This window comes from Oncorhynchus gorbuscha, linkage group LG11 (assembly GCF_021184085.1).
Source record: "Oncorhynchus gorbuscha isolate QuinsamMale2020 ecotype Even-year linkage group LG11, OgorEven_v1.0, whole genome shotgun sequence".
NCBI lineage: Eukaryota > Metazoa > Chordata > Actinopteri > Salmoniformes > Salmonidae > Oncorhynchus > Oncorhynchus gorbuscha.
Window position 1 is genome coordinate 28,465,450 of NC_060183.1, and position 23,644 is coordinate 28,489,093.

The 23,644-nt window shown below is 42.3% G+C and overlaps 1 protein-coding gene across 1 annotated transcript; it reads left to right on the plus strand.

Annotated features, from left to right (window-relative positions):
* Positions 1-636: 636 nt before the first annotated feature.
* Positions 637-22,928, plus strand: LOC124048452 (protein FAM171A2). Its single transcript, XM_046369268.1, has 8 exons — positions 637-882; positions 3,041-3,268; positions 4,925-5,017; positions 6,404-6,562; positions 7,062-7,241; positions 8,187-8,300; positions 14,100-14,229; positions 16,038-22,928. The coding sequence occupies exons 1-8, from the start codon at positions 744-746 to the stop codon at positions 17,515-17,517; spliced, it is 2,523 nt and encodes an 840-aa protein (XP_046225224.1). The 5' UTR covers positions 637-743; the 3' UTR covers positions 17,518-22,928.
* The last annotated feature ends 716 nt before the right edge of the window (positions 22,929-23,644 follow it).

A 23,644-nucleotide genomic window follows, 5' to 3' on the forward strand; every position in this document is an offset into this window, starting at 1 on the left:
TTGCCTATGCTGCTCTGTCACTGCACATCCATATATTTATATGTATATATTCTTATTCCATTCCTTTACTTAGATTAGTGTGAATTAGGTAATTGTTGTGGAATTGTTAGAATACATGTTAGATATTGCTGCACTGTCGGAAACTAGAAGCACAAGCACACGTCCATAGCAATAACATCAACATTTTACAATTATGAAACGCTTACATTGTACATATGTTTGTCCTCTGTGGTTGCCTGCCTTTCTTTGTTTGATGAAATCAATACTTTTTAATAAATCTTAATGAAATACAACCACCGACTGTTTTCTTGTTGAGATTTGATTTGCATTCGCGCTGAGGAAGCAGTCAGTGGTTGTACTTGATAAAGGTTTTCTTGAAAAGTAGGCTATGGATTTCAGCAAACAAAGACGTGTAAAGGAAGTACCCACGTTTCTTTAATCAACAAGCACAAAATAGTAGCTAATCGGTCATTCATGTTGAAATTAACTTTAAGGATAATGAAAACATTACATTTCACTTATGAATCGGAACCATATTCGAGGATGTTTATCGCAGTTTAATTTCGATACCACTAGAGGGTAGTAGAGTGAAACCTAGCGTCCACACCAGACAATAAAAGCAAGAGAGAGCTGACAGACGGCAGCTCAGGCTCAACCTCAGCATCCTTTAAGGTGGTGGGCAACCGAGAAATGACTGCGAATTAATTGTCAACAGCCCAGTAACTCGCCCGGGAGAAATATGGATGTATGGCCGCCGAATTTGGAATAGAGATGTAGTTTCAAGGATGTCACCCATCTACATCTCTCGTTTGTTCCTCTTTATTTTTATCTCCGCGGTCTGGGAGACGCGAGCCAAATCTCTTCCAGATCAAGGAGCACTTGGTAAGCTCACGCCATATGGGATGCTGCACAATGAGGGAGGATGGGAGTGGTTGCATTTTTTTTTTAATTGCTTTTGTTGACAAATTATTAACGAAATTGCAAACGTTGGTTTGGAAGGATTCTTTGCTAATGATACGAGTCACCGTTTTTCTTCAATTGTATTGTTTATCAATGTGTATGTTGCATCAAATGGATCTTCGGATCATCCAAATGAAATGAAATAGCTAGTCATGCCGTGAAGCGGGTGTGTTTATAAAAATTGGTAAAATAATCTTTACCTTATCAGCTTTTTGAAGATATGTAAAATCAAATCGAAAACTCAATATAAGCGATCAAATTGTTACAACCTAATTCTCTCTGTCAGGCTATTTAAAGGGCTCATCATGATAAGGGAAAATGTGCCGCTGTAAAACATATAGCCAGTATAGTCGAGGAAAATAAATCACAGGCCTAGGTTTTCACATATTTCTCTTGTTAGTTAGGTCCTAAATCGATGTCCCTTTAGCGGCCATGCTAGCCAGGGGTCAATATAGTAATTAATTTAACAGTAACAATGTATCCCGGCCATTCGTGCATTCATAAACTGCTCATGTAGGCCTTGGCATAGAAAAATACAGGCCTATATAGTATGTAAAGCAGAGTCTCACTCCCAATAAAACAAATCTGCTGTATCTATTCTATTCAGCCCTTTATATTTCATATTCGTTCTGGAATACATTCATTGTATAAATACACCCCCAGCAATGATTTATTTTAGCCTGTGTCCTGAAACACACTAAATTCATTTGTTGAAACAGTAGGGCTCTGTAATGATGGCGTGCATGGCAGAAGGAAACAAATATGCATGGGAATGCATGCATGTAGCCTGCTATTGGACCGTAACGCTAGAGCTATCAGAATTAAGAATGGCAACATGTGTCAATTTAACAGTCGGCCTATGTCTCATCCTGTAGGCCTACACCCATTCCAGTAGCATTATTATTTGCCATTTTGAAACACACCTAGTGGAGACTCCTGTATCCACTGAAACCTCCACAGCATAACCCATATCCATGGCATTAGAGAAACAAGATGCGAAACTAAATGTTCTCAGAGGAAACGATCAGTAGGGGGTCCCAAAGTGTCTACTTGGGTGTGAAGCTACACAGCGTTGGATAGGTTTAGAAAGAAAGAATTGATCCATTTTATCTGTTGCTCGTGTTTATTGTGTTGGCTTATTCAACTGAAGACCAAATACTGGACTTTGTCAACAACAATAACACCCGCAGCACACACGTTTACTTCTGCAAGTTAGCAGTCGCGAGTTTGGGACTATCACGGTTCTACCTGCATTTTTATAAAAATGTTGTTTTTGGTTCTAGCCTAGTTCTGTGCAATGTACTCTACCTATTAGAGGTGGCTGGTGGGAGGAGCTATAGGAGGACGGGCTCATTGTAATGGCTGGAATGGAATTAATGGAACGCTATCAAACATATGGAAACCACGTTTTGCTCTCTTCCATTTATTCCATTCCAGCCATTACAACGAGCCCATCCTCCTATAGCTCCTCCCATCAGTCTCCACTGCTACCCATATAGAACTCTAAATACACCAATTCAGGTTGTTAAGTTCAAAAGAATACCATATACAAATGGCTGACACCATGTAAAACCAATGACGGTTTGGAACTTTTTAAGCCAATTTATCTCAGAATCAACTTTTTGCACATACATCCCAAGCTCTCGCAATTGAATTGTTATTTAACTAGGCAAGTCAGTTAAGAACAAATTATTATTTAAAACGACGGCCTCCCTCGGCCAAACTCGGACGACGCTGGGCCAATTGTGCGCCGCCCTATGGGACTGGACTCCCAATCACGGCCGGATGTGATACAGCCTGGAGTCGAACTGTAGTGACATTTCTAATACTGAGATGCAGTGCCTTAGACCGCTGTGCCACTCGGGGGCCCAATAGAATGACAAAGAAGCTGAATTATGACAGCACCATTGTGCGTGTTTGAGATCGACGACAGTCAGACTGCACAAAATCACTGGTCTAAAAATCATCCTGCATGCCAAATAACTACTAATTATGTGATCAAGATGATCAATTTCTGCACCTCACCTCGCCTCACTCACACTGATCCCCTCAAGCACTGATTGTTTTCATTCCTTTGCAGAAGTCCAGATCAGAGTTCAGGTGTTCGACAACAGTGACCTTTCACCTTTGGCCGGCGCCGCCATAGAGGTTCATGGGAACCGGTCTGTGTTAGCGTCCAGCCAGGCGGGCAGTGATGGGGTGCTTAGGGTGACCTTCCTGTACCACCCGGGGACCTGGGTCATCATTTCAGCGTCCAAACACGACTATGTCACCAACTCAGTCCCCTGGCATGCTAGCCGCATCCCTCGTAAGTGAAAATGTCTATTAGAAATTACTTTTCATTTCAGTTCACGAAAATGTGACGAGACGACAAGACTATTATGTGACTAAAATGGCTGTGACTAAAACTAAACAAACATTTTCCAGAGTTTTAGTTGAATGATAACATAAACTAATGAAGAATGAAATGACTAAAATGTGACTAACACCAAAATTCATTTTAATACTAAAACTAAGACTGAAATATAACAAAACTGTTTGACATAGAAACACTGGATTTTAAGGCGGAGTTTTGAAATAATGTGGATTAATGATTAAATCTGGTCCCCTCACATACAATTATCTGTAAGGTCTCTCAGTGATTTTAAAACAGTTAGAGTTTAATAGCTGTGATAGGAGACGACTGAGGATTGATCAACAACATTTTACTGTAGTTATTACTTCACGATACTAACCTAAAGGACAGAGTGAAAACAAGGAAGCCTGTATAGAATACAAATATTCCAAAACATGCATCCTGTTTGCAATAAGGCTTTAAAGTAAAACTACAAAAATATGGCAAAGAAATTAACTTTATATCCTGAATACAAAGCGTAATGTTTGGGGCAAATACAACACATCACTGAGCACTACTCTTCATATCTTCCAGCATGGTGGTGGCTGCATCATGTTATGGGTATGCTTGTCATCGGCAAGGACTAGGGAGTTTTTTAGGATGAAAAAATAAATGGAATAGAGCTAAGCACAGGCAAAATTCTAGAAAACCTGATTCAGTCTGCTTTCCAAGAGACACTGGTAAAAAAATCATCTTTCAGTAGGACAATAACCTAAAACACAAGGCCACATATACACTGGAGTTGCTTACCAAGATGACATTGGTAAGTGACTTAGTTACAGTTTTGACTTAAATCGGCTTGAAAATCAATGGTATAACTGGAAAATGGCAGTCTAGCAAAGATCAACAACCAACTTGACAGAGCTTGAAGAATACAAATAATAATAATGTGCAAAGATTATACTACCAAGGTGTGCAAAGCTCTTAGAGACTTACCCAGAAAGACTCACAGCTGTAATTGCTGCCAAATGTGATTCTAACATGTATTGACTCAGGGGTGTGAATACTTATGTATTTAATTTGCAATAAATTTGCAATATTGTCTAAAAACAAGTTTTCACTTTGTCATTATGGGTGAATTGTGTGTAGATAGGTGAGATCATTTTAAAAAATCCATTTAGAATTCAGGCTGTAACACAACAAAATGTGGAATACGTCAAGGGGTATGAATACTTTCTGAAGGCACTGTAATTGGTTTGTATGTGTGGGGCTTTAGCTGAGATTGTTCTTTACGGAGTCAAGTGTATTTGTCCAGGCCTCAATTGTTTCACTCTCGATAATTCTAATGTTATAACCTCTAATAGTAACTGTATCCACTGGTTAAATGTTTTTAGAATAGTCACACACAAAAAAACAAAAAAAATACGTTGGTCTGCCACATCCAGACCCACGCAGAAGTGATCCTATCCTTTTGTTTCTCTGTCTCTCAAAATAGGCTGAATTACAAATTGGGGCCCCTAGCCGCTTCTCCCTAGGCATTCCTGTAGATCTGAAATGCAGGAGTAGATGTAAGAAATTGGCTAGCTAGACTCAGTCGCCCATTAATATTGGTGTTTTTCTCTCTTGCAGTGTATGCATCGGTCAGCTTGTACCTCCTAGTCCAGAGGCCAGGCACCCTCATTCTCTATGATGATGTCATCCAAGTGCTGCATGGATCCCCAGGTAGGCTACAATAACGACCTCAGTGGTATTGCCTAGTTGGTCTTTTTCAGTCTTTCTCCCTAGAACAACATCCAGACTAACTAGAATGATCAATTGAAATGAATAGAAGCCAAACTCTCTTAGGTGGGGGGGACCCATCCTGCCTATACATTTTACATTTCAGTCATTTAGCAGACGCTCTTATTCAGAGCGACTTACAGGAGCAATTAGGATTATGTGCCTTGCTCAAGGGGATATTGACAGATTTTTCACTGTGTCGGCTCGGGGATTCGAACCAGCAACCTTTCGGTTACTGTCCCAATGCTCTTAACTGCTAATGGTAAGGGAAACACTGGTTCTTTGTCCTGCTCTCTGCATGACCTTTTCCTCCTAAAGGGGCAGTCTTTACTCAAGACTATTACAGAAATTATGGAAGCAATGTGATGTTTCAGGTTTGATGCACTATTTGAAATCTGATCAGAGTTCTGAGGCCAATAACACACATTTATTGTCCAGAATCCACCTCCTTCAAAGAGGGGAGTGAAGGTCCAATTTTCACCTGACTCCTCTCTGTTCTTGCACCCAACGGCCTCCAAGAGGTTCTCACGTGACACTCTATTTCCTTCTGCTGTCTCCATAGCAACAACCACAGTGGAGTACTTGGCTGCTGTTTTGTACGAGTCCATTTCCCAAATTCATGACTGCATGTCTCATGTCTCAAACATACAGTACTATTGCCTTAAAGGAGCAATCTGCCGTAGATACAACAACAAAGCGGGCACCCCGCCACTGTTTTTGGTAAACAGCTTAGTGTTGGGGCTAGAGAAATGTTACCTCTCAAATTCATAAACAGAGCTATGGGTGCAAGGACTGACCACCCATGACATCAAAATCATAGTTTTAACCATGTTTTGAGGCTATACAGTTTGTTTTGAGTAGCATGTTTAAAAACAATAACATAAGCTTATATTCTGGGTTCTTATGGGGTACGGCAGTTTAACTAAGCCCATGAGGCATTTATAAGTCGTATTCTTCAAGAATCAATGGGTATATATGTACAGTGTATATCATTAATGTAAAAGTAAATTAAAAATAAAAAAATGTATGTAGCTACTGCAGATTGCCCCTTTCAGTGTTGATAGTGATGCAGTATTTTAACCTACATACTGTAGCTTTTATGTCAAAAAGTCACTGCCAGGCGAGTGCTGTTATGGTTGTACCAGACTTTGTGTCATTTTTCATTAGGCACCAGACAAGAAAAGGGACTGAAACGGTGTGTGTGTGGGGAGGGACTACCAGGATTTGTCCAATATGAAACACCATTTTTTCTTTCTTTTTTTTCTGTTAAATGCCCTACTGAACATGACCCATATATCTCACGATTGGCATCTGTTTCTTCCTTTATAGGTGCACGGAACCAGCCATTGGTCCAGCTCCAGAGAAAGTCCCTTCAGCTGCCAGCTGATTCCAACTACACAGCACTATCGGCTGTGCTGACTACTGCCAGAAGCCAGTATGAGATCGGGGGCTTCCCGTACCTCCTGGGCCTGGAAACCAACAGCACAGGTTGGCTTGGGAGAAAGAACATTTACATTTCAGTTATTTAACAGATGCTCGTATCCAGAGCGACGCACAATAAGTGCCTTCAATAAAGTAGGTAAGATAACTACATATCACAACGATCATTACAAAATCATGATTGGCCCAGCTTGTTTGGTGGAAGTTGATATCAAGGGCATAGTGTTAGGAATGCTTGTTGTTATAGGCTATGGGTGATCAACATATCTCTCTGTTCATCATATATGCATAGTCACTTTAACCATATCTACATGTACATACTACCTCAATCAGCCTGACTAACCGGTGTCTGTATGTAGCCTCGCTACTTTATATAGCCTGTCTTTTTACTGTTTTCTTTCTTTACTTACCTATTGTTCACCTAACACCTTTTTTGCATTATTGGTTAGAGCCTGTAAGTAAGCATTTCACTGTAAAGTCTACAGCTGTTGTATTTGGCGCACGTGACAAACTTTGATTTGATTTAACAATAACATGTACACTACAGGGGCAGAGACAGGATGGACAGACTTAACAGCACTGGCGGTGGTCAGCGTTCAGCTCTTTGACCACGATGGGACCGCCATCCAGGTGTCTGACCCGGTTCACGTCTCCGTACCGCTGCCCTCGGATACTCGCACCAGGATTGCCACCAGCATTCCCGCCTGGCTGTACCAGCCCAAGACGGGTATGTGGAAGCTACTGGGATCATACGTTCCATTTGAAATTCTCATATTCATCCACCAGTCTGTGTTATATCTATAGACACAAACGTGATCAATAGGTAATCTGGGATAAAAAATGACTCCTTAACCCATAAAGCTGCACTTTGTAGAAATCGCTCCGCCATTTCCTAGGTGCAAAAATTCTAATAGTTTGCCTAATTTAAGTTATGTGACAAAACAAACATGTAAAGTGTAGATAACCATTGTACCAGCTAAAACGCTGTGAAATATATTATCTATAACCCAAATGATCGTACAGTATTTTTAGCTGTTTGAAGCTGGTGTAAAAACAACGTAAAAGACGGAAAAAACAAACTTAAGAATGGGAAGCATAAAAATAGCGCCCATAGAACAGATCTACTGACTTGCTTTCAATGAGAATGACAGATCTATAACTCACATATCTATGTGAATTTGGTCAGGTCGCCCCAAAAATTACATATTGCAGCTTTAATCTATATTAAGCATATCCCTGGACTGCATTGAGCATGCTTTTTAGTTCATTAGAAATCATAAGGGGTCTGCACTTACAGCTTAATGAATGCTTCGGTAGTCCCTGGATTATTTAGTTTTAGAGACCAATTTCAGACTACCAAAATGACATATTATTTAACCTTTTTCTAACTAAGCAAGTCCGTTAAGAACAAATTCTTATTTACAATGACGGCCTACACCGGCCAAACCCTAACCAGGACGACACTGGACCAAGTGTGCACCGCCCTATGGGACTCCCAAACACGGCCAGTTGTGATACAGCCTGGAGTCAAACCAGGTTGTCTGTAGTGACACTTCTAGCACTGAGATGCAGTGCCTTAGACTGCGGCGCCACTCGGGAGCATATGTCTGAAAGCTTTTAACTTGTTGCCTACTAAAACATTTATATGTTGGGTGTGTGGATTTTGTTGCAGGTCTGTGGGTCAGGAATGGAACTGGCTACATTAAAAAAGAGGGCACACAACTAATCTGGAACGTGGTCGTTCCTCAGTTGGGGTATTGGGTCGCAGCCTTCCCTTCATCTGCAGGTACTGTAACTGGCTAATCGCCTTGTACTACGTCTTGGACATTTAGTTAGGATCTTAATTTAAGCCAGTTTGCTACAGCAGGAAAATAATCATGCAGCAACTGGAAATATGAATTATTAGGTGGATTATAATTCATGGACATTTTTGTAGTGGTTGATACATTTTTCGTTCGGGTAAATCAAGTCTGAAGTTGAAATGAAAGACTTTAGAAGCTTTTTAAACACTCAAATACACTACAGGTTTGCATTTCCTGCTAAGCAGGAAAATTCACAGCAACAAAATAGTGATCAAATTAAGATACTACATCTGTAAAGGCATCATCTACAAACTAACCAATTTCATCATGTAATGCTCGTTGAACCCCGGTTGTTTTCTTTCCGCCACAGTGCTTTTGCACACTGCACCACAATATATCGCTCAGATATTTCCCTTTTAGCCCACAAATATACAGTACCAGTAACTAGTCCTCTACTGCACATATTTCTGATTTTCATAGAAAAAATTATTCAATCATATTTTAGGCTTTCGAATGTATCCCCAAAAATGTTTTACTTCTACCCCCTACACTCAAATGAAATGTATTTATAAAGCCCTTCTTACATCAGTTGATATCTCAAAGTGCTGTACAGAAACCCAGCCTAAAACCCCAAACAGCAAGCAATGCAGTTGTAGAAGCACGGTGGCTAGGAAAAACTTCCTAGAAAGGCCAAACCTTGGAATAAACATATAGAGGAACCAGGCTATAAGTGGTTGCCAGTCCTGTTCTGGATGTGTCGGGTGGCGATTATAACAGAACATGGCCAAGATGTTTAAATGTTCATAAATTACCAGCATGGTCAAATAATAATAATCACAGTAGTTGTCGAGGGTGCAACAAGTCAGCACCTCAGGAGTAAATGTCAGTTGACTTTTCATAGCCGATCATTAAGAGTATCTCTACCACTCCTGCTGTCTCTAGAGAGTTGAAAACAGCAGGTCTGGGACAGGTAGCACGTCCGGTGAACAGGTCAGGGTTCCATAGCCGCAGGCAGAACAGTTGAAACTGGACCAGCAGCACGGCCAGGTGAACTGGGGACAGCAAGGAGTCATCATGCCAGATAGTCCCGAGGCATGGTCCTAGGGCGCAGGTCCTCTGAGAGAGAGAAAGAGAGAATTAGAGAGAGCATACTTAAATTCACACAGGACACCGAATAAGACACGAGAAATACTCCAAATATAACAGACTGACCCTAACCCCCCGACACACAAACTACTGCAGCATAAATACTGGAGGCTGAGACAGGAGGGGTCAGGAGACACTGTGGCCCTATCCGATGATACCCCCGGACAGGACCAAACAGGCATGATATAACCCCACCCACTTTGCCAAAGCACAGCCCCCACACCACTAAAGGGATATCTTCAACCACCAACTTACCATCCTGAGACAAGGCCGAGTATAGCCCACAAATATTTATTTTTTTGCCTCACGGCAAAGCTTTGCCATAGGGGTACTGACACTCAAAGGAAAATCTGATATTTTCAGACCATTTATTTTCAATAAAATATAGTAGAAACAAGCACTCTTTTCATAAGAACATTTGTTCAGGACATATTTGTATTGTACATTAAGCACAATTGTCTTTCCCCTTTCCCCTCCCCCTTGTCCCTCCCCACTGTCTCTCTCTCCATATGTCCCACCTGAATCTCTTCATCTATCTCTGTATCTCCTCCTACCTCATCTGTGTCTCTATCTCTTTGCCCTCTCCTGTCCTCTCCTGTCACTTTGCCCTCTCCTGTCTATGTCTCTCTGTCATCTCCCTGTCCACTGCTGTCCCTGTCTTTCTGTAACCTGTCTGTCTATATGTCTTAGCTGTCTCTGTCCTCTCCTGTCTGTCCTCTCTCGTTTCTCTATGTCATCTCCTGTCTCTGTGTCTGTCTGTCTCTTTTATTCTTGGTTTGGAATAGTTATTTCTTCCAGGAATAATTATTGTATACAAGTTGGGCATAAACTAGTATTTCACTGCCTCTCAAACCTGTTCTCACTATCAGGGTATGATCCTTACTGCTCGATTTGGCTCCTTTCACCCATAGAATGTCCCTGTGTCCATCGCCTGTGAATGTCAGTGCAGGTCGAACAGTCTTGAGTATCTCCTCTCGTGGGAGCCTGTATTTTTGAGTGTTTGCCCCATCATTGTGAGTCTGCAATGGGCTCAGGTTGTTGCAAATATGCACATTTATATAAACCAACCGACTGTGCGGCCGGTGCGGTAGTTATGTTGGAGAGCAGCAATCCGCTGAATAGCAGCCATGCTGTATTATTGTTGCTCTGCTGACCTCAGACAATGGCTTGGCGTTTATAGTGTTCCAGGTGTTTCCAATTTGTACTGGATAAGATTCAGCTTTCGATAAAACGAAGCTTGACAAAATGTTAGAAATGCGTTCCTATACATCCTAAACGTCGTATGATCATTCCCATTCACACGAAATAATTGTAAATAGTTTTAGAAGGATTTCTTGTGAGGGAAGGCGGAAAACAACCCTAACTGTGCACTTTGGCTGCTCTATGAGTGGTCTGGATCACTCATAGATGTGAAAAGGTTTTTAAGAGCCACCTAACTAACGAAGGCTCTGGGAAACACCTTGGCTACTGAAGATAACATCATAAAATGGTTCTAACGATGATTTTCAGGCTAGGAAGGCTCTGGGAAACGAGGCTCAGTACCATATCCCGTTGGGAAATGTTTTGCTCCAAAAATATGACATCCCATGTAGCACATAAACACTATTTGGACTTTGTTAATCACTTGAAGTACTGTGAAGGTGATATTCTCCTACATCAATGCTCTGCCATGCTAAACAACATGTACAGTATGTACCATTCTTCCTGTATAGTGGTGCACTTTCTCCATTGAACATCTTTGGTGGAATGACACAGGTGTTATGTCCCTTCCCCAATCCCACAAGAAGATGAGCCATGCTACAGTATACAGATCAGACCTGAGTTCAAATACTATTTGTTGTATTTCAAATACTTTCACATACATTTCAAAGTAAGTGTTTGTTTCTTTGTAAATACAAGTGGTTGAATATTGGAATGTATTTTGAATTACACTTGGAAAGTATTGGCATGTATTTGAGACGAGTGTATTTTCAAGTACAAATATTTAAATACTCCATGCATTTGAACCCAGGTCTGATGCTGATGCTCAGTCCCCAGCTGTTTCATTCCAGAAGGTTCCTCCCCTTGACTTCATTCACACTCCTTCACAGATGTCACAGGACTGGGGGAAAAAACATAACATTACATCCTGCATGTCCAAACATGTCCACTGTACAAGTTTCTAACCTCTACACAGAGACAATATGATCTGCGGAGTTCAAGGCAATACTCCCATTTCAAGAAGCCACACCAGACACCAGACATCTTTCTTGGCAAGAGCTCTCAAACTATATGCAAATGATCTCTCTATCACTAAAGACATTCATATGCATCTTTATTGATTTAAAATGGTATGCCAATTTGTTGTTTATGACTAATGATTTATTGATGACGCACTGTCCATGTCGTTAGGTTGATCATATGTTTTACTTATGTTTTATATTGTATGACATCACTGCATATGTACCAAGATGTTCAAAGAAACCTAAACATTAACAAACCACACATGACTTATCGAAGTTACAGGGAGAGAGACAACTGCTTGTCTGAATTAAATATATAGTTCATTTGCAAAGTATTCAAACTTTGTTACGTTACAGCCTTCAAAAATGGATTAAAAATAAATAAATCCTCATCAATCTACAAAAAATTCTAAACAGAAATACCTTGTTTACATAAGTATTCAGACCCTTTGCTATGAGACTCGAAATTGAGCTCAGGTGCATTCTGTTTCCATTGATCATACTGGAATTGTTTCTACAACTTCAATTGATTGGTCATGATTTGGAAAGGCACACACCCGTCAATATGAGGTCCCACAGTTGACAGTACATGTCAGAGCAACAACCAAGCCATGAGGTCGAAGGAATTGTCCGTAGAGCACAGAGACAGGATTGTGTCAAGTCACTGATCTGGGGAAGGATACAAAAGTTTGGAACGACCAAGACTCTTCCTAGGGCTGGCCACCTGGCCAAACTGAGGAATCGGGGGTGAGGGGCCTTGGTCAGGGAGGTGACCAAGAACCCTATGATCACTCTGACAGAGCTCCAGAGTTCTACTGGGGAGATGGGAGAACCTTCCAGAAGGACAACCATCTCTCCAGCACTCCACCAATCAGGTCTTTATGACAAAGTGGCCAGACAGAAGCCACTCCTCATTTAAAATGCAGCCCTCTTGGAGTTTGCCAAAAGGCACCTAAAGGACTCTCATGCCATACGAAACAAGATTCTCTGGTCTGATGAAACCAAGATTGAACTCTGGTCTGAATGCTAAGCATCACGGCTGGAGGAAACCTGGCACCATCCCTACGGTGAACCGTGGTGGTGGCAGCATTATGCTGTGGGGTTGTTTTTCTGCTGCAGGGACTGGAAGACTAGTCAGGATTGAGGGAAAGATGAACGGAGCAAAGTACAGAGAGATTCTTGATGAAAACCTGCTCTAGAGCGCTCAGGACCTCAGACTAGGCCGGAGGTTCACCTTCTAACAGGACAACGACCCTAAGCACACAGCCAAGACAACGCGGGAGTAGTTTTGGGACAGGTCTCTGAATGTCCTTGAGTGACCCAGCATGTCATTGAGTGGCCCAGCCAGAGCCCGGACTTGAACCCAATCGAACATTTCTGGAGAGACCTGAAAATAGCTGAGCAGCGAAGCTACCCATCCAACCTGACAGAGCTTGAAAGGATCTGCAGAGAAGAATGAGAGAAACTCCCCAAATACAGGTGTACCAAGAAGACTCGAGTCTGTAATTGCTGATAAAGGTACTTCAACAAAGTACTGAGATAAGGGTCTGAATACTTACACTACCGTTCAATAGTTTAGGTTCACTTAGAAATGTCCTTGTTTTTGAAAGAAAAGCACATTTATTGTCCATTAAAATGATCAGAAATACAGTGTAGACATTGTTAATGTTGTAAATGACTATTGAGCTGGAAATGGCAGATTTTTAAAAATTGAATATTTACATTGGCGTACAGATGCCCATTATCAGCAACCATCTCTCCTGTGTTCCAATGGCACATTGTGTTAGCAAATCCAAGTTTATCATTTTAAAAGGCTAATTGATCATTAGAAAATCCTTTTGCAATTATGTTAGCACAGCTGAAAACTGATTTAAAAAAGAAATAAAACTGGCCTTCATTAATTAGACTACTTGAGTGTCTGGAGCATCATCATTTGTGGGTTTGATTACAGGCTCAAAATGAAAAAACGATTTAATCAATGTATAAGGCTGTAACGTTACAGAGGGTGGAAAAAGTCAAGGGGTCTGAATATATTCCCGAATGCACTGTAATCCCTTTAGTTGTAAGTAGGCTTCTGCTTCAATCATGGTTCAAATACATTATGTAAAATACTATAATATTACTGGTGTGCTTAATTTAGCTTGGAATTGGCACTTTTGGGACTACTCCACTGTTTCCATTGTACCAGGCAAAGTAAATCAAGCACCGTTCCAGTATTTTAAAGTATATGACCCAGGTCTGCTCCGCTTTTTCTTCCACTCAGGCGTAATCCTGGGTTTCAGGTGCCCTTGATTTAGCATGGAGTTTGCACTTTTGGAACTACTCTATTGGTTACATTTTATCAGGCAACCTAAATCAAGCGCAGCTCCAGTATCTGACCCAGGCCTGCTCCTATGGGCTTTGTCTTTCATGCAGGTGTGGGTCTGGGCGGTCACTCGGGCCTGAGAGACATCACCACCTACCACACCCTGTTCCTGCTCTCCATCCTGGGTTCACTGGCCCTGCTGGTGCTCATCCTGCTCTGTGTGCTGCTCTACTACTGCAGGTGTGGAGCACGTAGACATACAGTGGGGCAAAAAGGTATTTAGTCAGCCACCAATTGTGCAAGTTCTCCCACTTAAAAAGATGAGAGAGGCCTTTAATTTCCATCATAGGTACACTTCAACTATGACAGACAAAATGAGAAAAAAAATCCAGAAAATCACATTGTAGGATTTTTTATGAATTTATTTGCAAAATATGGTGGAAAATAAGTATTTGGTCAATAACAAAAGTTTCTCAATACTTTTTTATATACCCTTTGTTGGCAATGACAGAGGTCAAACATTTTCTGTTAGTCTTCACAAGGTTTTCACACACTGTTTCTGGTATTTTGGCCCATTCCTCCATGCAGATCTCCTCTAGAGCAGTGTTGTTTTGGGGCTGTTGCTGGGCAACACATACTTTCAACTCCCTCCAAAGATTTTCTATGGGGTTGAGATCTGGAGACTGGCTAGGCCACTCCAGGACCTTGAAATGCTTCTTACGAAGCCACTCCTTCGTTGCCCGGGCGGTGTGTTTGCGATCATTGTCATGCTGAAAGATCCAGCCACGTTTCATCTTCAATGCCATTGCTGATGGAAGGAGGTTTTCACTTAAAATCTCACGATACATGGCCCCATTCATTCTTTCCTTTACACGGATCAGTCGTCCTGGTCCCTTTGCAGAAGAACCGCCCCAAACCATGATGTTTCCACCCCCATACAGTAGGTATGGTGTTCTTTGGATGCAACTCAGCATTCTTTGTCCTCCAAACACGACGAGTTGAGTTTTTACCAAAAAGTTACATTTTGGTTTCATCTGACCATATGACATTCTCCCAATCTTCTTCTGGATCACCCAAATGCTCTCTAGCAATCTTCAGACGGGCCTGGACATGTACTGGCTTAAACAGGGGGACACGTCTGGCACTGCAGGATTTGAGTCCCTGGCGGCGTAGTGTGTTACTGATGGTAGGCTTTGTTACTTTGGTCCCAGCTCTCTGCAGGTCATTCACTAGGTCCCCCGTGTGGTTCTGGGATTTTTGCTCACCGTTCTTGTGATAATTTTGACCCCACGGGATGAGATCTTGCGTGGAGCCCCAGATCGAGGAAGATTATCAGTGGTCTTGTATGTCTTCCATTTCCTAATAATTTCTCCCACAGTTGATTTCTTCAAACCAAGCTGCTTACCTATTGCAGATTCAGTCTTCCCAGCCTGGTGCAGGTCTATAATTTTGTTTCTGGTGTCCTTTGACAGCTCTTTGGTCTTGGCCATAGTGGAGTTTGGAGTATGACTGTTTGAGATTGTGGACAGGTGTCTTTTATACTGATAACAAGTTCAAACAGGTGCCATTAATACAGGTAACGAGTGGAGGACAGTGGAGCCTCTTAAAGAAGAAGTTACAGGTCTGTGAGAGCCAGAAATCTTGCTTGTTTGTAGGTGACCAAATACTTATTTTCCACCATAATTTGCTAATAAATTCATTACAAATCCTACAATGTGATTTTCTGGATTTAAAAAAATAATTTTGTCTGTCATAGTTGAAGTGTACCTATGATGAAAATTACAGGCCTCATCTTTTTAAGTGGGAGAACTTGCACAATTGGTGGCTGACTAAATACTTTTTTGCCCCACTGTAGGTCTCACTTCTAATGGGCTTCTACATTGTGAACATGTGTCAGGAACAAACAACAAAATAATACATTTTTTGATTTGTTTTGTCTGGGGTTTCCATGTTTTTGTCCAAGTTTTTTGTTTATTTTTGTCTGGGGTTTTGTTTGTTTTGTCAGTTTTTTAGTTTTATCTGACTTTTTTGTTTTGATCCTTTTCCAGACGGAAATGTCTAAAACCACGGCGACAACAGGGAAAGCCACACACTGCTCTGAACAGCTCCAAGCGCGACCAGGGCACCTCCACTTCCCGCCTCAATCTCATCTGTGGCGGCCATGTTGAATCCGGTCCATCCAATGACGCCAACAAATCTGACCCATCCCCCTCACGAGACTACCAGAGCTCGCGGGAGGAGTTCGCCAAGCACGTCCCCGCCCACAAGCTGCGGCATTCGAAGGTGAAAGGAGCCTCGGGACCTCAGAGGGGCGAGAGCTTCCCTATGAAGGTGACCCGCGCCACAGACACCAACAATCTCGACAACCCCCTGCTACTGCAAGAAGACTACTCACGGAACTACAGCCCCATCATGGAGGACGACAAGGACTCGGACTACCACATACGCTGCCACACCGCCAACGACAATCGCGGCTACACCTCAGATGGGGGCTCCCCACCTCGTTTCCTGTCGGACAAGTCAGACAAGCCTCCCGAGTACTCTGCGGCCGCCGCCGACCACCTGGCCCGCCCGACATCGCTCAACACGCAACCGGGCCAGATCATCTTCTGCCACTCCATGGACCAGATGAAGGAAAACATGTACCGCAGCATGGTGCCCACCTTGGTCATACCGGCCCATTACATGCGTATGTCCTCAGACTTCTCCGGGAAGGAGCAGCAGCAGGATAAGGAAGGGGGGATGCAGATGGGTGCCGGTCAGTCACACCATCCCCAGCAACAGAGCCAGCACCAGCAGCACCAGCAGCAGGGCGGCTCCCAAGGGGATGACTCGGAGGGTCAAAACTGGAACTCGGACCCATCCCAAGGCCCTGTGCGGATCCCTGTGCTCTTTAACGACTCCACCATGGCACAGATGAATGGCGAGCTGCAGGGGCTGACTGAGAAGAAGCTCCTGGAGCTGGGCATTAAGCAGCACCCACGCGCCTGGTTCATCTCAATGGACGGCCGCGCCAACCACGTGCGCCATTCTTACATCGACGTGAGCAACGACCTCAGCAGCGGCGGAATTGGCGGGGGAAGCGGTGGCCCCAGCTGCAGCACAATCCGAGAAGCCAACCTCGAAGGACCCATGGACGGCACCCAAGACCGCAAGGCTGCGGCAATCCGTAAGGGTAAGGACGAACGGTGGGGAACTGGTGGACGGAAGGGTGGTGGCAGTAAGGGCATGTCCAAGCTGGCATACCAGGAGCACAGCGAGCCCAGCAGCAGCGAGGGCCGCCCAGTGTCGCCCGAGGAGAATTCCCTTACCCCGCTGCTGGACGAGGGGCCCTCGTCGCGGGGCTCCACCGTCCCCCGGAGAGGCCGCAGCCGCATGAACAGCGCACGCAGCAGCAATAGCGAGAACCGTCGCGACTCCATGACTAGCCCAGAGGACGACCCGGACAGCAAGGATGAGAACAAGAAGAGCCCGTGGCAGAAGATCGAAGACCGGCCTCTCATGGTGTTTCCCCCTAAAAAGTTGTAGGCTAACATCTCAGGCTCCACTCATATGGAACATAAGAGTTGGTCCAGTAGTCAGGGCAGTTATACGGCCATTTTGAGACACCTAGAGAAACAATAAAAGGAAGGTGGAGGAGTAGCATTTGACCGAAAGAAGATCCTAGAAAAGCACAAGCCTGCTTGATAATCCGTCAAATGGTACTATTTTAATGACAGCCTCTTTATATGGTTTTTGTGTTTCACATTTATTCAATCACGCCCCTAATTCCCATCATTCTTCTCCATGTCTTTACAAATCCATTTTTGAAATCCCTCTCAGTAAATTCAACTCTGAGCCACTGACTTTGGAAATAACCATCTTAACGAAGAAAACCCAAATGGCTATATTTGGAGAGAACTAACCTAAAGTATCTTGTTGCGACTGAAATAATTTGCCCAGTATTGTGAATGGACTTCCACATGAGAAAGACAAGTTACTTCAAGGACAGGACTACCCTCTTTTCTCCTGGACTTGTGTACTACACATTTATGAAGACCAGGATCAATTCCATTTCAGTTCAGTCAATTCAGGAAGCAAACCGAAATGTGTCATTTACGTTTGCGCCAGGAATTGGCTGAATTAAAATGGTACCAAAACTCTGATATAGGCCCACCTTGAGTTTTAGTGGTTGTAATTCTGTCACTTTGGTCAGCCTGCTTCCTGGACCATAAGGAGATACTGTTTCTCTGTGAAGACATTAGCACACATTATCCCAAAGCATAAATGTGTGGAGATTATGTGGTTTCTTTCTTTATGGTTTTCTATTTGGAGGATTTTTATGGAATGATAGTTAGTGTAAAATATCTGTTGATCTCCATTTGTCGTGTGTACAATTATGTACTTTTAATGTGAAATGTGCATTACTCCTTCAGGGAAATGTATTTGCAATTCTTTATGTGTTGTAATGATTTATTATAATACTGTAAGCCACCTATCTGAGGTGGGATTTCCTACAATTTTGCACAGATTTTCCATCCTGTTACATGCCACCGGCCATTTTATATTCCAGGGGTTTTATTTAGAATTTTTTCTGTTTTTGTGTTTGGAATACCACGGTTGCTATGGGAGATCATGCTGTCTCAATGCATATGATGTAAGCATTTGTAGGCCAATTTCCAAACTGTAGAATAACTGCATTACCTATAATGCTCTACTCAACCATCAAAAAACTTCTCCGTCCATTGGACAACCCCTCTCTTACAATCACCACCAACCTCTGTGACAGTTTTCTGGCCTTCAGGCTATCTACCAACAGCTGCAGTAGTCTCACCCTTCATCTGCCCCCCCTCCCACCAGGACTACCTGACTCACAACCTGTGAACAGACGTAATGTCCTCCCTTGTCAATGAAACCACCATTACTGAACTCTTTTCTAAATCCAAAACCAAAGCTCTTTTGACCCAATGCCCACTGTCTTAGTTAAGGCATGCCTCCCTGTTCTCTGCCCCCTGGTGGTCAAGATTGTAAATGCATCCCTTACATCTGGCATTGTTCTTACTCCTTTGAACAGTGTCTATAACTCCCATACTGGAGAAACAGGGCCTGGACTCTGAGATCCTCATCAACTACGGGCCTATTTCAAACCTACCCTTCCTCGCCAAGCTGCTTGAGTGGGTGGTAGCGACACAAATCCAACAACACATGGCCTCTCATGATCTTTTCAAACCCCTCCAGTCGGGCTTCTGGGCTATGCATAGCACTGAAACTTCCTTGATAAAGGTAGTTAACGATCTCATCTGTGCTGCTGATGCTGGGAACATCTCCATCCTCATCCTCCTGGACCTGTTTGCAGAATTTGACACGGTCTGTCATCAGATTTTAACTGACTGCATGGAGATGCTTCTTGTAGTTTCCGCAACACTCCTTGCCTGGTTCCACTCTTATCTATCTAATAGACAACAGTTTGTCTCCCTTGGCAACTGGAGGTCTGCCCCAGACCCTGTATCACAAGGTGTCCCACAAGTCTGTGTTAGGTCCATTACTGTTTAGTATTTACATGCTACCCCTTGGTCAGATCCTCCGTCAATTTGGATTTCACTGTTATGCAGACGACACACATCTACATCCACACAAAATCCAACTCCGCTATGCCACCCTCTGTGGTTGACTCTTTAAAACTTGGATGAGCAATAACTTTTAAAAACTAAACGACGACAAAACAGAGATCATGCTAATGGGCCCCAACTCCGTCATCATGAAACTGGGTCAATTCAACATGACAATCAGCGGCTGCACCATCCTCTCCAACTCCACAGTCAGGATACACAGTGTTACATTTGAACCCCACATCCCTAACATCACCAAGTCAGCCTTTATCCACGTCAAAAACATCTCATGACTTAGACCCACTCTCACTGACATCACAACCCTCATCCATGCCTTTGGTTATCATGCTGGCCTACTGCAACGCCATTCTCTACGGACTCCCCAACAAAACACTGGGCAAACTTCAAAATTCAGCTGCACGGGTACTCCCACACACCAGATCTTGGGACCACATCACCTCCCACCCTCATCAACCTCAACTGGCTCCCAGTTCAATACAGGATCATATTGCTCATGCTCACCTACAAAGCATTCAATGGACTGGCGCCAACATACCTTACTGACGTCCTGCACCCCTACACTCCCACCTGTTCACAGCGCTCCTCTGACACTGGCCACCTCACCATCCCACGCACCAGGCCCCGCTCCATGGGAGACTGGGTTCTTAGCTGTGCAGCTCCTCAAGTCTGGATCTCCCTCCCTCCCTCTCCATGTCAGAACCGGACAATCCATACCTCTTCACACAGGCTTACCCGGATTATCGGCGGCTTTAGCTTTTATCTTCTGTCTAGTTCACTTCCCTAGTTAATCTGTCATCGTGTTTCGTGTTCTCCATGGTTAGTCTGTCCGTACGTTTAGTGTACTTTTATATACTTAATTATTTTATGATGTGATTTTAATGCTTTTTATCCTGCTGATTCTCGTGTGTATGTAAAGTGACTTTGGGTGTTGTGAAAAGTGCTTAAAATAACATTTATTTTTGTCATTATTATAATGCCCATTGACTGAACATTCCAAATGACTGTGGCAATTATGCATCACAATGCTACCATGGCAATTATGCGTCACAATATGAATTATATTTACATTGTGTAGGGCAGGCCAGTAACTTTTGCAACCAAATCATTGTATTGTACTCCAAAAAATAGGAGAGGGGAATTCCACTTTCACATATATTTTCTAGTTTTTATTTAGACAGATTCAATTGCAAGGGCATACAGAGGTAACGAGGGGAAAAGTTGGAAGGGTCAACTCGGGGATTGAACCCGGGTCTCTGGCGGGGAGTCGCATATAATATGTCACACAAAGAGTGCCATTTTTTCGTGAGCAATTGGCAGTGATCAAAATAACCATAACATTTTAAATAAACGGGAAGTTGCACGTAGCTTAATAGCAGCATGAATTTCTGCTTTGTAGGTGGGGTTATTGAGTGAACAATTATGTGATGGTTGCAGTCCAAAAATATAGAATTGCATTGAATCAAATGAATCAGATCTATTGATTTACCGCCTGTAGGGCGGCGGTGCCACTGGTGTATTGTATATAGCTAAAGGTGACGATAACAATTGGAAATGTCGGGTCATGATGCACAACCTTTCCTTTACTTCCAGGGTCTTCATTCATTTGTGTAGTAGTGATACACTTTGCCCAAATTTGAGACATTTCTGCTTTTCTCTTGTGCCATTTGGTTATTTGCTTGCTGTAAATAATATTTAGCTTTGAGAGTCTTACCTTTTGGTTGAAGGTTGCATGTATGAAATAAGCAGAAGGCACCAAAAAAAGGCCATGCAAAATCTGTACCACTTTTCTCCTGTAAGTGCCTTTTACATAGGGTTAAGTGACTGGCATGGAGGGCCTTTTCAAAATGCAGTCCAAGAAGGTTTTACATCACCTAAGCGAATCTTGTCAAATGGACAGACACAAAAATGGAAGCACACTGCATTTAGTTAAGAACACACATATCTTCCCCCTGGGGGAGAGCATGCATGCCAAAATTGATCAATGACTCATTTTGTGTTCAATATGTCCTTGTGTTCATAGTTTCTTGTGTCTATCATTTCTCAACAAACGTGGTAGACTAAGTGATTGCTATTTATTGTACAAGTTTGATAAGTGACACATTCAGAGAACTATATAAGATTGTGTGTGTATATGTACTGTATGTGCATGTAATATGTAGAGTAGAGTGTTTTTAATGGAAAGTCTTTTTTGATAATATCCAGAATGTTGCTGGCACACATGAAGTATATCCAATTCTGTTGCCAAATGTACACACATTTGAGATGAATTTCGCTCTACTCTTAAAATTCACTTCCGGTCTTAAATGTTTACAAGTACAACATACTGGCCAATATGCTCTCACTTTAGATTGCATCACAATTGCCTATGACACTTAACAACTGTGAATCATATTACTTACAGATGTAAATGAAGAAATGCATAGCTACAGTACAACACAGTCACAAAGAGTTGGTGCAGTAGATCTGTAAATGGATGTAATGCCATTGAGAGAGATTGTAAAAATAGGACAAAAAGTTATTAAAAATGCAACAATGCGAGGGTAAAACATTGTCGCAGTACATTTTTTCTCTCTCTCTGTTATAAATGGGGAGGACTTTGTTCCGTTTATATTGACAGTAGACTTTTATGAATTTCTTGTTTTTGCTATTTTCAAAGTTGTTCAGAATAATGTTGACTTAAATGTATAGTATGGCTACCCTGACTCTGGATGAACAATTGTATAGCCCGATTCTAATGGATTCCCAGGTCTATTCTTGCCAAATTATGTCTTTTTTTTCCGTACAAGCTGTCTATAACCTTTTCCAATGCAGTAAGACAATGTGATGTCGTGTTTGGTTGGTTACAAGAGGCAAAATAAATGTTCAGAATCTCCCTACCTACTACTAGGCCGGATATGACAGCATCTTGATATTAGTGCAATTGTGGATTTGTTGATACCAGACCTTGAATTGAGCAAAATTACAAAAATAGATGCGTTCAAGTTTTTCCCAAAGTATTTTAAAAGTTTTGTGATATTACAAAATCAAAAAACAAACATACCTGTACACAAGTCTGAGTAATGTTCTGCAAATCTTACTTGTGGTTGTGAATTCAATAAATGTATGTTGGGGTCACCTAATTTCCATCCAATACCCTGATTGCACAAAAACACATTATTGTCACTATTGTGTATAAAGAGCAGCTGTATATTAAAAACATCTTTGGGAGTGGAAGAGGACACAACACGTTGTACATTATTCTGTGTGAGAAAAAAAAACAGTCAGTTTGTAAACTGTAAATCGATTCTGTACATGAGATAAGATAGAAATAAACTTGTTTGCGCTGTCTAACAATTACATTGGTGATGTGATTTTGTGTAACTTTTATCTCTGTTTGTTCTCATCTGTTCACTTTTGTCCTTAGCTGCTACTTCCTCTTACAGTGGTGATGCCTTTAGCGGGTCATTTCTGTAGATCTCTCTCTCTCTCTCTCTCTCTCTCTCTCTCTCTCTCTCTCTCTCTCTCTCTCTCTCTCTCTCTCTCTCTCTCTCTCTCTCTCTCTCTCTCTCTCTCTCTCTCTCTCTCTCTCTCTCTCTCTCTCTCTCTCTCTCTCTCTCTCTCTCTCTCTCTCTCTCTCTCTCTCTCTCGTAGCTTTTCTTAATCAGCGAGGTTTTTGAAACGTTTTATTATAATTTCAAATTTGTGGAAGTAAGATTCTTAAATTGTTGTGTATTTTGTGCCTTTTATTGGGAAGTGCAGCTCTGTCTCTGTTTCTTCGTGGTGCAGTGATCATACAGCTTTTCTACTTTTGGCAGCCAGCTTTTTCTGTGTCTGCCCTTTTCTATGGCTAGGGGCTGTGTTCACTGAGTCTGTCCTTTCTCAAATGTTTTTACAACGTTTTGTCATGATGTACTGTCAATTTAAGGACAGATAGCGCTGCATTTTGCTTTGTGTGTGTGTTTTTTTTTTACCCAATAGGTGATATAGTTTTGTTTTGACTGGGTTGTCATTTGTTTTATTCTAATTGATTGGATGTTCTGGTCCTGAGGCTTCAGTGTGTTAGTAGA